Genomic DNA, 15302 nt, shown 5'->3' with positions numbered 1-15302 from the left:
TAAAATCTATAATGAATTCAAGTATGTACAAACTCCATTTGAATAACTTTTATATGCTCCAGCGATCTAATAATTTCTGATGTTGAAATCAAAACTGGCAGCCCACCTAGGCTCGTTTCGGTTTGAATGTATTATTATAACATTTTAATCTTAATATTTATAAATTACGTGTCACATTGTTTGTTGCGATGGACTCCCTAAACTGCAGAACCGATTTTAATTTAAGTTTGATCCAACTTAAAAGATTGGATAGTTTATAGGTATTATTTTAACAACGATAAATAACTACCCGGGCGGCGTCGGGGCGTGTAGCTAGAATTATATAACTATATGAAAATATTGGGTTCATTGACCACCATTAAACATACTTTATTTATGTAAATAGTAATTGTGTTGTACCATACCTAAATAATAAAAGTAAAACTTATACTTAGTCTTCTATGTTGTATAGAATCAAATGTATATTAAAAATAAACATAAACATACCAGCTGAGGAATTTAGGTAGATATCTTTTAATATTATCTATATTTAGATTATATTTATCTTGTTTTTGAAGTTTCCATAACGCCATCTGGTTAATAGATAAACATTTGTGGCATGGAAATTTTTAAATATATAGAACAGTCAAAACTCAAGACTTGAACGATGAGAACTGACTGCAATAAAAATATAAAAGTGGATTTGACCGATACCCTCAGTTAAGACAAAAATAAAAAATAACATAGCCTGATTTTGCATACAAAACTGGTTTTCACCAGCTATCATTCTAACTGTAGCATATAGTATACTAGCTGCGCCCCGCGGTTTCATCCGTGTAAGTTCGTATCCCGTAGGAATATCGGGATAAAATGTTGCCTATATGTAATTCCAGTTGTCCAGCTGTCTACGTACCAAATTTCATTGCAATCGGTTCAGTAGTTTTTGCGTGAAAGAGCAACAAACACACACACATCCTTACAAACTGTCGCACTTATAATATTAGTAGGATTTTAAGATTAATTGTTAGTATACACATATATTAAGTTACTCTAGACAAATTGAAACATATTAGAAATAAAAAACTATAACCCCTGTGTAAAAATGCATATCATGCATTATGAACTTCGATTATAAATATTATTAAAGTCGAAAAAGGCGTCAAGATTCTTTTAAAATTCGAATCTACACTAATATTAAAAAGAGGAAAGATTTGTATGCAATGTATTACATATACACACAAAACCTACTTCACCGATTTCAAAAATTCTTTCACACTTACAAAGCTGCGACTGGACTGAGTGACATATACCACAAGCAAAACCGGGGCGAACAGATAGAGTAATGTAAACTGAATATGCAACTAGGCAAAATAGGGTTAAAGATTACTTCTAAGTCAGTTGCCCAAAGCATGACGGTTATAGCCAATTTTCATCATTGTTACATTTCTGTCTCGATGATTTCATTGCAGTTACGATAGCTCTTTCGATAAGTTTATTAACTTCTCTATTGTCATCTGTAATAGATAAAACATGCTGTTTTAAATTTGTCAATTGTAATTGCGAATATTGCATATCATAAGAAAAATAAAGCGACGTTCACATAAAAGATTGAATAATTATTTTCTGTTTATAATTACAAGGTCAAATTTTTATTAATTATGAAGAAATGATCAATTCTAAACGTAATTAGTTATGTTCCTGTATAAAATTTCTTTTTATAAACCTTATGGGTGCTTTATACTGCTTTTGAATTAATAATTTTGATTGGAATTGCGACAAAATTTTTCATTTTGTTACTGAAAACATTTTTTGCTCGTTGAGTAATATGAGTAATATATTGTTATGATCTTTAAGTCACAGTGACCCTTCTATGCTATTAATTATTTCTAGTTTCTAATAACCCTTCTTAGCAATAGATACAATGCACCAAAGGGTCAGGACTAAGATTAAGAAAAAACGGTCTGTATTCGCAGGGAACAGGTTTCAAATTAAACTGAAACGATCAACATTAATACACTTAGGTGTGTCTGGTATATTTATCTAAAACTAGATCATTCGCTTTACCCAATTCCATGAGTAAACCTTTATGTATTATTAATAGGTAATTGGTTAAGATTCGTTTAATATTTTACGACAAAAATGTGACGAATAACTGCAACTATATTTTTTTTTTTTTTAATTAAGGGAAGACTGATTTATCAACAGATAATTGACGCCTTGACCAAAAATTATAAGGTCATGGTGTTTGAATATTTATAGCATTAAAGTTTCCTAGCTAATTATATACATTGTATTTTATGTTTTGACATATTGTGCTGTTGAAATAAGAATAATAGTCATGTACAAAACTTATTTTTTTTTTATTGTAATTTACCACACAATTGGTATTCTAGTTTTGGTTGTTTTTTGAGTTTTTGTTATCATTTAACGACCATAACACGAATATGAAAGACACATATATAGGCTTGATTGAGTAACAATTATCCATTTATCTATCTAGACATATTTATAACATTCGTTAGATTTTATATTTAACTAGCTGTTCACCCCGGCTTTGTCCGTGGTACATATATGTAGCCATGTCACTCAGTGAAGTTGTAGCTTTTTAATGGTGAAAGAATTTTTGAAATCGGTCCAGTGGTTTTTGCGTGAAAACGTTAAATACATACAAAAATACAAAAGTTTCCTCATTATCATATTAGTGTAACTATATAAAAAAATTTAAATATTGGAGAGTATTTAAATTTTTATATAGTCTATTTTTTTATATAGTAGTAGTAGTTCAAAGATACTGAATAAAATAAATTGAATTAAGTAATTAATTTTTTGCATGTCTTACTTTCAAAATTATGAGCTTTGTGCAAACGGCTAAACTCTTTACTCGCAAGAATCAAACGAAATACCAAGCCTGGTTAAAATTAAATGCAGCTAAGGGACAACTGGGTCACAAAACCGGGCTTAATACAATCGAAAGTGGACTCGTACCTTTCACACTAGCCCGGCATCCGCTATCTTTGTACGCTAAAATAACACTATCTATTTTGTTAATCATTAAGTCGGGTTACATGCTTTTTTTGCTCAATTTCACTAGCACTTAAGTGATTGTCGTGCAGCGGTTTTGATAGGGAATTTGGAAGGTAGGTTTGCTCACTGAGACTGGATATCTTAAATGTGGAAAGATTTTTACTGATTCTTGGTATTCAGACATTTTATATTGATGAAATTTCCAATTTTCTTATTAAATTATACCATCAGTCTATTGGTTTGCTTATTTAACTAACATTAAAAACATAATTTTTATTATTATCATCTTAATTTTTGTGTAAATAAATGTGTAATTTTACATGACAACTTTATTTTTATACGCTACCGCCTGTTGCTTGAAATAAAATGAGTTCAACAAAACGAATGGATTGCAATCGTTCCGCGACGCTCGACCGAGACGATAAATACGGTGACCGAGCCGTCGGCCGGGCTAGTCGACCGCCGCGCCCTGCCGATCCGTGATGTAAACAATGCACATTACTACCGTGATCTTAGTGCTCCAGTGTACAATATGCCTTGCTATACGAGTGCCAGTGAACTGGGACGAAAGTGAAGTGAAAGAAGCACTTAAGCTTGAGGACAAACCAGTTCCTAATGAATACTTCCAGTACACGGCGAACAAACCGCAGTTCGCTGTAGATGTCGCCAAGTTCCACGATGTCAAGTCACCGGAGAAACACTACGAGTCGTACCCCGTCCAACCGCATACAGGCTTGACCAAACCAGCATTTGGTAAACATCAAATGCTTAACAGTGAAAATCAAAATTATAAACCATACCAACAATATGTTCAGCAAGACAACAATCGACAAGTGAGCCCAGTTTCAAATTACTATGAAGTGTTTCACCCTTACAAGGCGGAAATACCCGCGCTGCAAGAAATATATAAAGACCCCGTATTAAATAAAATAAGAAACGATGTGAGGGATTCTAAGAATCGATTACAACAATATGAGCAGGATGCAGGAGAACCAAATGTAGAAAAGGATGAATATTTAGAGAGTCCTGAAATTACAGATAGGAAGAGGTTTCCTATTCGAAATAAGCCTGTAAGATATGAAGTCCATAGGCCACAGAGAAAACCAATATATTACCAACCGATCCCCATAACGAATCACCGAGAACACTACTTAAATCAAAAACTGAAGCATCCATGGAACCAAAATTATGCAAAGGTTACTCCTATGCACTATCGACCATTAAAACATCATTTAAATCGATTAAGACAACAACACGCATTGACTTATGATGATGAACGCAACGAATATCCACAAATAACACCACCAGAACAATATGCGGAAAAACCAGATGGGTACGATATCTATGAAAAAGGGAAGGACAATTACAATAAAATAAGAAACAATTTTGATGAATCCATAAACAAAGCTATAATAAAAAATAGACCAGTGGCTAATCAAAATTTAGAATTTCAAGAAGAAAATAAAGCGCAAGATGAAGAAGAGACATTTGTCCCAATAAAAAACTACGCTCAGGTACGAAAAACTGAAACATTTAAACATCTGCCGAAATCTGCAGCTTTCCGAGACGCTCAAAATTTAGAAGAATATCAAAATGCTCCCAGATTAAGAGAGGCGATAAAAAGTAGCAAAAATCAAGTCGTTTATTCTGAAGAAGGTTATGAAGACTCGGCGTATGATCATGGAGGTGAACAGAAACATGCATCAGACCATGAAGGTCATGGTGGTTTTTTGAAAGAAAAAGAAAGCAGCAAAGGCAAATATAAAATACCTACAATTGATATCGGTTTTGCTGATGAAGGAAAAACAGCTTCAAGGCAACAAGTCCTACATGGAGAAAAATGGAATGACGAAAAAGTGGACAGTCAAGATGAAAATGACACTGAAGACTACACTGAAGACGAGAATGATTATAATGAAAAAACTGATGACGAAGACATAACTTCCGCTGAATACAATGAGAGAAATAAACGCGATGATAACAATACTCAGACAAATCTGAAAGATAGCACTGAAAATCGTGATGAAAATTTAGAAAGCGTATTAGAACATGAGGTAGCAAAAAGAGAAATTAAGCTAAATATGTCTGAGCCCAAATTAAAGTTGAGATTACCCGAAACTAAAGAAACAAATCGAAAAATTTTGTTTGAAAAGTATAAAAATAAGTTGAAAAAAAAATATCCATACTATTTTAAAAACTCGAAAATACTTAACAAAAACTCTCCACTGCGATATGCCGAAAATATTAAACTTATACCACAGAAAATGAGCAGTGATACTGCATTTTACAATTCTAGAATTGCTCTAGAATGTCCTGAAGTCGAAACTGAAATTAATCCTGTACCAGAGAAATTTGAAAATGACGATGTTACCTCTTCGAATGATGATGGAGACAATGATGAGGATGAAGATGAAAAAGATTCAGACAAAGGAGAAGAAGAATTTAAAAACTTTAAAAACAAACAAAGACTGAAGGGACTCGGTGATAAAATTGATTGCTTGAAGGCTAAATACTTTGGAGAAGATCCATTAGACAGTCCTTTTTTCAAAGAAGAAACTATCAATAATCCTCTGCCCCCATCTAAGCCAAATAATAAAATATTTATTTTGCCTAATGGTAACTTACAGCAACGAACAAAAAACACTTTAAATAACTTCACTGAATCAAATCCAGACATACTTAGTTTACTCAATAAACTGTATGATAACAACACCTTTAAAAATAATAAAACTGAAAATATTTCAGACCAAAATGATTCAAAAGAATATAATCACCATATTAATAAAGAAAGTGTAACAAAAATGCCACATATATTGAGAAAAAAGAGATCTGCAACATTTATGTACGAACCATATAAAGTAATCAAAGAGAGTCAATCACAAGATTCGAAAAAACTAACAGGGAATGGAAATGTGAGTCCACTCATAAAAAAACTTCAAACAAGACAGATAATCGAAAGAGCAAGTTCAAATAATCAAAAGCAATACAAGGATATTGGTAAAAATGACAGACCAGCTAATGCACAAGAAACAAAATTTGTTGATGTCAGTGTTGATCAAAGAAGAGGGGAACCAAGATATGAATTAGATCGAGGTAATCATAAATCTGTTTATAGTCCCGTCGAAAACAGATCCTCCATTTCAGTGGATGAATATAAAAAGAAGATTTCAAATGAAAATTATTCTAATAAACATATGGACGACACAATTAATAAAGAAATAACTAATAAACCGTATTTCGATGTTTCCAAATATCTGCCACAAACTTTAATGACACAAAATTTAGCAGCTAGCAACAAAATAGAAAAAGTTGTTCCTTCAACAACTCCGACACCTCGGGCAGATATTGATGAAAATGATGAAGACGATGATTATGAAGAATATGACGAAGAAGATGATGAAGATGATCTGACTACAACAACAACAACAAAAAAGCCCGCTAAAATAAGGATACGTTTAACAACCACCATTAAACCAGATGTTACTGAACAACCTGAAACGTCAAAATTACGGCTTGTCACCCGTTTTCATACGACAAGTACCACAGAAAAGCCTTTTGAAAAAATCAATGATCAAAAATTTAATAACAGAGATGATAATGTAAGATCACCAAAATATAGGGAGAAGAAAAAAAAGAGCACAAAAAGTACTCTGGTAACAGATACTGAAAGATATGGTGATGATGACGATGATATGAGAGAAAAAGAAATCGATGCTATGATAGGAGTGCAACACGATATGGATGAGTATATCCCAATGTATGAGAAAGAAGAAAAGCGGAAGCTCTCTTCTACTCAAAATGAAAAGGATGCAGAAAACGACAGCGATGAAAATGAGCATGGTGGTCATAGTGAAAATGATGAGGACGACGATGACGATGATGATGATGATGATAATGACGATGATGATGATGATGATGATGACGATGATGTAGATGTCGAAGAAAATAATGACCATCGTAAAGATGAGCATCATATAGGGAAGGAAAAAATAAGTGCACCAAATGAGAGAGTTAAAATGGAAACTACCACATCAGAGCCCACAAAAAGAACTCTTTTAAGAACGACAGAACCCACGGCAACTACTGAAGTACTAAATAAAATGAATGAGCAACGACCAATGATTTTTAGGAAAAGAGTTGAAATTCATAAAGAATTACCAGTGGATGAAAAATCACCTCATGTAACCCATTTCAAGCAAGACATAAAAGAAGTTGAAGTCGTGAAAGAGATGGAAGAACCAAAGAAAAAAAAAATAAAGAATTCAGAAGCATTAGAATTGTACAAAGACGATAACCTGGCTAAGGATATTAACCAATTAGGTGGGGTTGAAATATTTAGAGATGACATAGACCTCGAAACCGGTCCACGACATGGTGGAAATTATAGAAGCATTAAGCCCGAAGAATTACGCCAAGAAAATTTAGGTTCAAATGTTGATGTTGAAGGTTCCCAAAGTGAAACTAAAAGTACAATACAAGTTGAACCGACCACAGCCAGGCCAAGAATAAAAAGTGATGTGATAAGATCAAGAAATGTGCGCAACAGAAATGCAAAGTTAAACGACCGGAGCGGAGCAAAAGCAGAAACTTCGACGATTAGTACACGTCAAGAAAATTTACGAAAATTAAGACGAAATCGAAATGAGAACGAAAAAAGCGCAAAGCTTATTGAATTTCAAGATGAGGATGCAGAAAATCATCCAAGAAATATGCATGGTGGTAACTTTAAAACATATAACACGAGAAGTAATAATAGACCGATGCATGGAGGCAACTATAGGAGTGCTAAAATAGTACAGGCCGATATAGTTAAAACAACACCTTCGATTACGAGTACAACTACAGGTAGAACAATACCAATAAGAAATCGAAAACAAGAAGCTGAACTATTGAATACTTTCGCTCGCGTAGTTCCTGAACTAACAACACCTCCTGCTTTCATATTGGACCCTAGTAAACGACAATATTATTATGTTGATTAATTGTAAAAATGCGTAAAAAAAAGAATTATATGTAATATCGTGCCAAAATTGTCGCTAACTCCTTCAACGACATTAAATATGTAAAAAAATGATTTTATGTAAAGAATTGACTGTTATTATAGTTATTGTGTATTTTATCAAAGTATTATTATTAATTTCTGTGATAAAAATTGTTTATATTTTATAATTCTAAATTTATTTAGTTTTAAGTTTATGCAATAAAACTATAATTCAAGTTTAATAAAAGAATATATTTCCAGAACGGTTGTTTGTTTTTCTTCACATAAAGAAGACTAACATCGGAAAAACAGCATTAATAGTTATGCATTACGAAAATTCATTAACAATAGAAAGAAATAAATATAATAAATAATACGTTTAGTAATCGCGCACATAATCCAATTAATTCAAATTACCCATAAAATTAATAATAATGCTGTCTCCTTCCATTAGAACTTATATAAAAGCGTCAAGATCTTTACAATAGACAAACGCCTTAAAGTAATAACATATCGTAATAAAGTAATTTAATCCATAACTATCATATTGCACTGACAAGTATTGTAAAAAATCTTTGCAAGTAAGAAAACTTATCTAGCATATAAATTATTAATGTTTAATTAAATAAATAATAACATTATAAAATTTGGTTTTGCTCATGAAGTAAGTTTGTAAATATTACGACTAAGTAAAGCTTACAGTATTTTAAAACTAAGAGTATCTTATATAAAATTAAATATTTAGTTATTCTAATAAATTAACTATAGTTTAATGCTTCCTTCTATCTATAGGAGTGTGATTGATTGGTTTCCATTCTGACTCCAACGAAGTTGAGTAAGAATCTAAATTATCTTCTCTGTCTATGGACTCATTCTCTTCTTTTTCCTCATCTCCAAAGAAATCTATAATAGGGTGGTAATTGTAATTAATTTTTTTACCATTATCATCTCCAGCTGTTTTACTGTTGGTTTGTTCATTGTTATGACTAAACTTATTCTCCGTAACCGAATGCAACTTTGTTGCAATCGTAGGCCTTGGCAATGCATGACTAATAGGCTTAGCAACATTCGTTTCTTCAAGATCATCATCCATTTCTTCTATAGTGTCAAAGGTTTCAGGCTGATAAGCTCCTATGGCTGATGTCCCAGAAGACATTAAGTCATCTGGTACAGCTGAAATCTTTTTTCTTATAGGCCTGCGATTTGGTCGCACTGGTGTTCGTTTATATTGATCATTAATCTTATATTTATTCAGTGTATCCTTTGAAAACGAGAATGATGATGAAGGAGCTGATGGTGTAGGTGGTTCCAAGTAGCTAGGCAAAGTAGCTGAGTCTGAGGCTAGTAAACTAGGAGGATTTCCAATTCCAGAAGGATTTCTCGGTACTGGTCTTTTGACGCTTCTTATAGAACTAGCCTGATTAAATGTATCGGGGTAGTACGAATTCCCATATGAATCTTTAGGACCTGTTTGTATATTATTTAGGTCATCGATGTTAACTTTAGTGTTTGAAAACGAAGAACCTTGTAAAACATTGTGAGTATCGCCGAAAGAGGAAAAAGATTCTGTTGGTTTGCTGAAGCCAAACCCAGGTGATTTGTTGAGGGAAGGTCGATGCACGCTTGGTTGGACATCTTCATAAGCTCCATTCCCTTGTTCAGAGGACAAATCTTCGCCAGGAAAATGTTCAGATGATGTTTCGTGTACTCTCTGGCCAACTGGTGGAAATGATACGCTGTAGCCTTCGATGTGGCAGGAGCAACACGTTGGGACCTGATCAATAATTCAAGGTTATTAATATTTAATTTTTTTTTTTATGTTATAGCGGGCAGCTGAGCTGGTGGTTCGCCTGATGGTAAACGATCACCACCGCCCATAAACATTCGCAAAGGTAGTACCTCTGTGAATGCGCTGCCCGCTTTTATGGGGTAAGGGAAAAGGAAAGGATTAACGACTGGAAAGAAGGAATGGACTAGGACGGGTGGGGAAAAGGAAAAGGGCCTCCGGCTCCCCCACTCGCCGTACGAAACACAGTGGCATGCCACTATTTCACGCCGGTTTTCTGTGGGGGTGTGGTACTTCCTCGGTACGAGCTGGCCCAATTCGTGCCGAAGCGTGCTCGACTCCCACAATTAGTTTGATATTGATTTTTATTTAAAGCATGGAACATACCTTAAAAATATCCATATGCAATCCATTTTGCTGGTCCCAAGTCAATAGTCGGTGATAGTTATAAACTTGAACGCATTTGGATTTGAAATTGTCAGTTAAATATGTACAAGACTCCTTTGGTTTTCTGGAAAATGGAAATATTCCGCTGAGTAAAATATTAAAATAATTTTTGAGCTTTCAGCTGGCACGTGGTATAAAGATCATATGTGTTATGAAATAAGCTGCTCAAAACTAAAAATGTACGAAAAAAGTATTGGCTCAGTATTGTAAAACATAAAAAGTTTTTAATTTCTAAATGTATAATACTCGCGTAAAATCGAACGCAAGAAAATACCACATATACTTTGCAAAATTCCGAAATTAATTTAAATGCAATATCTAATAAAATAATATCATTTAAAATATAATCGTTTCAATGATATATCCTTACAAGCATTTCTCCAACCGCAATGTCTGCGTATGCTCGCCGGTATTCACGATATACTTCCATTGCCCTGAAGTTGCTCTGGCGCGCTGCGGTCGCGCGTACTTCACGGTACTCGGGCACATGAATCCAGCCTCACCAGCTCCCGCGAAGTCTCTGTTCGCTGTGTCGCCGCGACTAAAAGTTTTTGTTAAAATTTAATTGTAATGTAAAGGCTATTAATTTTTAGTTTAACAGCATTAAGAGGCTTATAAATAATTGAAAATTATGCTGGTGTCGTCACGATACGGCGAAGTGCGCGTTTTCGAATCCTACATCGAACCGCTGCTCGTTACAGTGAAGGAAGATATCGCTATGAAATCAGGCAGCGTGGTGGATCAGTCTGGGCCGTTATAGGCGGCATGTGTTCCTGCAGTAGGAACATATTATATGTGCGGATAAGCATCCTTATAAATCAAAGAAATACGCACAATATTTGATATTTCATACCTACTGTATGTCTCATATATTACTGAGCCAACGTATCGAATACCACGACATTCGTGGTCAAAACCAAGTGTTAAATATTACAAACGCGAGAATTTGGCGACTAGATAAGCACATAGTACTCACGTACCTTTGCTCGGGTATTTCACGAGAGAAACGGCCAGTAAGTGATTCATTCATTCATTACTAACTGGAGCTAGTAAATAATCACTCACTGGATAAGATAAAAATTCCGCATTATCATTATGTTTAATTATGGTATACATAGAGATTATTCACAGCTTTATCAGAAAGACAAATCAAGACAGTATCAATACAAATTATTTACCGATTAGAAATCAAATAATGATCAGCGGTATATTTTGCTTCTTGTGCTGCAGTAATGCCGTCCACTGCGCCTTCGCCGGGCTCCTTGAAATCAGCCAGCAGCGCGCCAGCCGCTGCTTTATTTCTTCTTATAGATTGCATTATTGCGTCCCTGGAAATAATAAAGTGATAAAAATGTTAGGTGCTTGGTTACTAGTTACGTGGTACTAAACTACTAAATATTATTCATGTGGTAATTTTTTATAAGACTTTTTTTTGTCATAGCGGGTAACTGAACTCGTGGTTCGCCTGATGGTAAGCTATCACCATCATGAACATTCGCACAGATATGATATAGATATAGTGCCTCTGAGAATGCGCTACCCGCTGTTAAGGGGAAAGGAATAAGGAAAATCAGACACTTTTTTATAAACTTAATTTATAAACATTGAAGTGTCTAGTCACTAGTCATATAAAAAATAATGCAATTGATAAGTTTAGAGCTCTAAGATGACATGGCGACATTATTTGTCAACGTATCACAGGAGTTAACTAACCTTGACAACCATTTTCCAAAGTCATCTATTTGGACATTTTAATATTAAATGCTTTTGATTACGTAGCCGGCAACGCCACTTAGGCATAATTATCTATATCTACATTTTTCTCCATAATATTACAAACATGACGTAATGTATCGTGTTAGAGATATATATCTAAACAAAGCTAAGCATGATCGTTTTAAGATTCCGCAATGTCTCGGAAGCGTGTTTGTTAAAAACGAGTAATGCCACTTTCGCTAATATCTGGCGCTAGTAACTCTTTCCCTTTTATTTACTTTTGCTTTCATTGCTCCGCTCTACTTACGCAACGGTTGACCTCTCGCTTTTTTGTTTTAACTTTACGATCTTAGTTTATATATGAGGATATTCAGACACAATTATAATGAAGTTGTGATTTGTGTTTTACGGAGTTAATAAAAAAGAAACTCTACAATAGCGAAGTACTGAAAATATGAGTAATGTATCCAAAATATAGAATTCTAATTTGCGCTTAGCGAACAAAGTTTAATTTCTTCGAGAAATAATTAGTCAAAACTCTATATCATTTTGCCATCACGATATAGAACGCTTTAGAGACAATAGAGAAATAGACGTAGACGATCTAACACGACAAAACGGATCGACAAAATGTTATCGTTGTGCGCGAGCTAAATCGGCCAATAATTCTCTATTATAAACATGATTCCCTTCTATAACTTACGTTGGATAGTCTTCGCTATGCAGACACAACGTATTTGTAAACAGCTCGCATTGCGCATGATCATTAGCCACAGGTAGCTTCCTGGCTGGTATTGGCCTTCGCCTAGTAATGGGTCCTATAGTAGGTTCAGCGGTGGTCCGACGCTGTGGGGGTTTCGGAGGGTAGGTACCACGACGTATTAGGTTTCCTGGAATGGTATATTATTATTGAAAAATGGAATATTAAGTGACTTTAAAAAATTACTTTTTGTACAAACTATTTTTCGAACTAGGGATACACAATTTTTGGATATCGACAATTCAAAAGTGCTTTTAAAATAATCTTGTTTAATAAATGAATGTTTAAATTTAAGCATTTATGGACTTTTTTTTATTCTTTCACAAAAAAAACAGCTTCACATGTGTATGAATTTAGGCTTAGACTTAGGCTACTTTTCACCTAGATACTACGCTGCGGGTTATCTCATGTCCCTAACATTGACGGAAGGTCATCATTTTATATCTTATTATAATGTTACTAAGTACTATTTTACCTTTTCTATCAATGTATCTATTCAAAGAGCGTAGTTTTTCAGCCACCGGCAGGTCTTGTGATATGGTTTGGTTTGTAGCATCCGTTATCAGGTCGAAGGTCCCATTATCGTAGGCTCTTGTTGATGATTCGGGTTTTAGCTTCATCGAAGAATCCATTGCTTGTCTGGATACATTTCTCTGTAAATTCATTTTAAATATTTTAATACCCTTAACTTCGAAGGATATAGCATTATACTTCATTGTGTCAGGTTTCGACGAGGAAGATTTAATAATTTTTATATATTTTTTTCTCTGCAGCATAATATTTCAAATAGCTTTAAAGCAAACAAAAAAAGTATAAAATAAAATTTTAAGGTTTTATAAACACTTTGTCATAAAACTTTGCAAAGCACAGTTAAAAGTAAACTAAATTTCGTGTCATTTTAAAAACTTAATACATATATCGTTTAAAAATATTAACTGATTTTCAAAAAAGAAAAGGAAGATAGTATAAGCGCTACTCATTTATTTGAAGTCGCTGCCAGCCAAGTCTATACGATACTACTAAATAGTATCACAAGTAGTAACTTATTACATACCTATCGTCTTCTTGACTTCGTTGGCATCGACTTCAAATTGATGAGTGGGTAGCGTTATAGTAATTATAGCGTTATAGTCGTTATAGCGTTATAGTCGTTATAGTAATTACATTTATTTTTCGAAGTCGGGCAAATTTTTGTAAAAAAATCGATTTCACAAGCCTATAATATTAGTAAACGTAGTCGATAAATTCGTCTCTAGGATCACAATTTTTTTTTTTGTAATGTTAATAATAGAGATTAGTGTGTAGTAGATTCCAGATGATTTGCTGTGTATGTATTATCTATTATACTTACATTATCATCACCAATATCATGTTCCGTTTTATTTTGAACTTTAATATTGTCTGTATTGTTTAGTTTGGCGATCAGATTTCTTGGTGGCAGTTTGATCTTGTCTGATCTTAGTGTAGGTGTTGATTCTGTTTTTGGTACATGTTTTTGTTCTTGTACATTTGCTGTTGTTTCTAGCCTGAGATCTTCTACACCAATGTCCAATGGTTCATCGCTGAGTGTGTCTTCGGTGTAGGATCGTCTTTGGTATTGTGGTCTGGGTGGGAATCTTAAGTCACGCGTTTGCTTGCCAGAGCGAAGTGCTTTTTTGAATAGGTTTGCTGTGTCCAGTAAGATTGGTAGCATGAGGTCAGCGGTTGAGTTGTTGTTGAGTAGTGATCTTACCTGTAATATGTTGGAAGTTATGAAATGTTTTCGAAAAGTAAAGTGACTTAAGATAGATAAATGAAGAGTATTCAACTTTTCCAGTTAGCCCAGACAGATCGAGGACTGTGCTAAAGAAGTAGCTCTAAGCTATGTTACTGAATAATTCCTTATCTAAATTGCAACCGCAATTAATTTAATTATGAGATGTTAGTATCTTAATATGTAAAATCCAGTGTTATGATTTGTTCCCAATGAACTCTTCACCAACTCAAAAGATTTTGATGAAATTTGGCATTTTATGTGTAATTTGGTCCAACATAAGATATGGGATACTATTTTTTATTTTGATCAATTAGCCCAGTAATTTATAATTAACAATAAATTTAACCACAGCTACTGCAACGTTTGGTCGGGTATGCTAGGCCGGGTATCCTATATCTAACCATATTTAATAAGAAGAATTTAAATATTATCCTTAGATATTTATAAGAACCACTGAACTTTTCACTAAACACGTGTTTTTTTTTTCAATTAAATTAAAAATCAAGTTTGTCTATTATCCAATTAGCTATTTTATCAAATAATTAATATCAACAGAGGCTAGATTTTATCACATCTGTATTGTTATGCACTATTATAATATTATCTTAATTTTCACGGTCCTGAGAATGACACAATTGTGGGACTACTTTCATACTAATTTGAATTGCAATTGTAGTTGATCTTAAGGTCAAAGTCTACAAATGTATTGTTAAAACAGATTCGGGACGCGTTCATGTCATTGTGCTTTGTTCTCTTTGTGACATAATGGATATATACGCAAGTAAAAATAACTCGGTCGAGATTACTTTTAAAAAAATAATTTATTTAAATAAATTACAATTTTTACTTAATC

General features: G+C 33.7%; 2 protein-coding genes across 3 annotated transcripts in view; one reads left to right on the top strand and one right to left on the bottom strand.

Moving 5' to 3' along the window:
* The first annotated feature begins 3431 nt into the window (after positions 1 to 3431).
* LOC119831073 (myb-like protein X) lies at positions 3432 to 8074 on the top strand. The gene has a single exon (XM_038354316.1). It carries the CDS (start codon positions 3495 to 3497, stop codon positions 7983 to 7985), a length of 4491 nt encoding a protein of 1496 aa, XP_038210244.1. The 5' UTR covers positions 3432 to 3494; the 3' UTR covers positions 7986 to 8074.
* A 141-nt stretch (positions 8075 to 8215) lies between these two features.
* LOC119831072 (neurotrophin 1) overlaps positions 8216 to 15302 on the bottom strand; it is a 16273-nt gene continuing 9186 nt past the window's right edge. The window contains exons 2-8 of one of the 2 annotated variants that reach the window (XM_038354313.1): positions 14045 to 14425; positions 13169 to 13346; positions 12637 to 12823; positions 11396 to 11545; positions 10588 to 10758; positions 10158 to 10281; positions 8216 to 9758 (exon numbers count right to left, since the gene is read on the bottom strand). In XM_038354313.1, the coding sequence (XP_038210241.1) occupies positions 8754 to 9758; positions 10158 to 10281; positions 10588 to 10758; positions 11396 to 11545; positions 12637 to 12823; positions 13169 to 13346; positions 14045 to 14425 (2196 nt within the window). In that variant the 3' untranslated portion in view covers positions 8216 to 8753. The remainder of the gene's footprint in view (positions 9759 to 10157; positions 10282 to 10587; positions 10759 to 11395; positions 11546 to 12636; positions 12824 to 13168; positions 13347 to 14044; positions 14426 to 15302) is intronic. The other variant, XM_038354315.1, reaches the window with a different exon arrangement.

Source organism: Zerene cesonia, chromosome 13, assembly GCF_012273895.1.
Source record: "Zerene cesonia ecotype Mississippi chromosome 13, Zerene_cesonia_1.1, whole genome shotgun sequence".
Taxonomy (NCBI): domain Eukaryota; kingdom Metazoa; phylum Arthropoda; class Insecta; order Lepidoptera; family Pieridae; genus Zerene; species Zerene cesonia.
Note: the sequence above shows the minus strand (reverse complement) of the source record. Positions and strands in the feature narration are given on the sequence as shown.

What these genes read in the sequence shown, in the direction of transcription:
- LOC119831073 (XM_038354316.1), top strand. Translation starts at nt 3,495, where the DNA reads ATGCACATTACTACCGTGATCTTAGTGCTCCAGTGTACAATATGCCTT.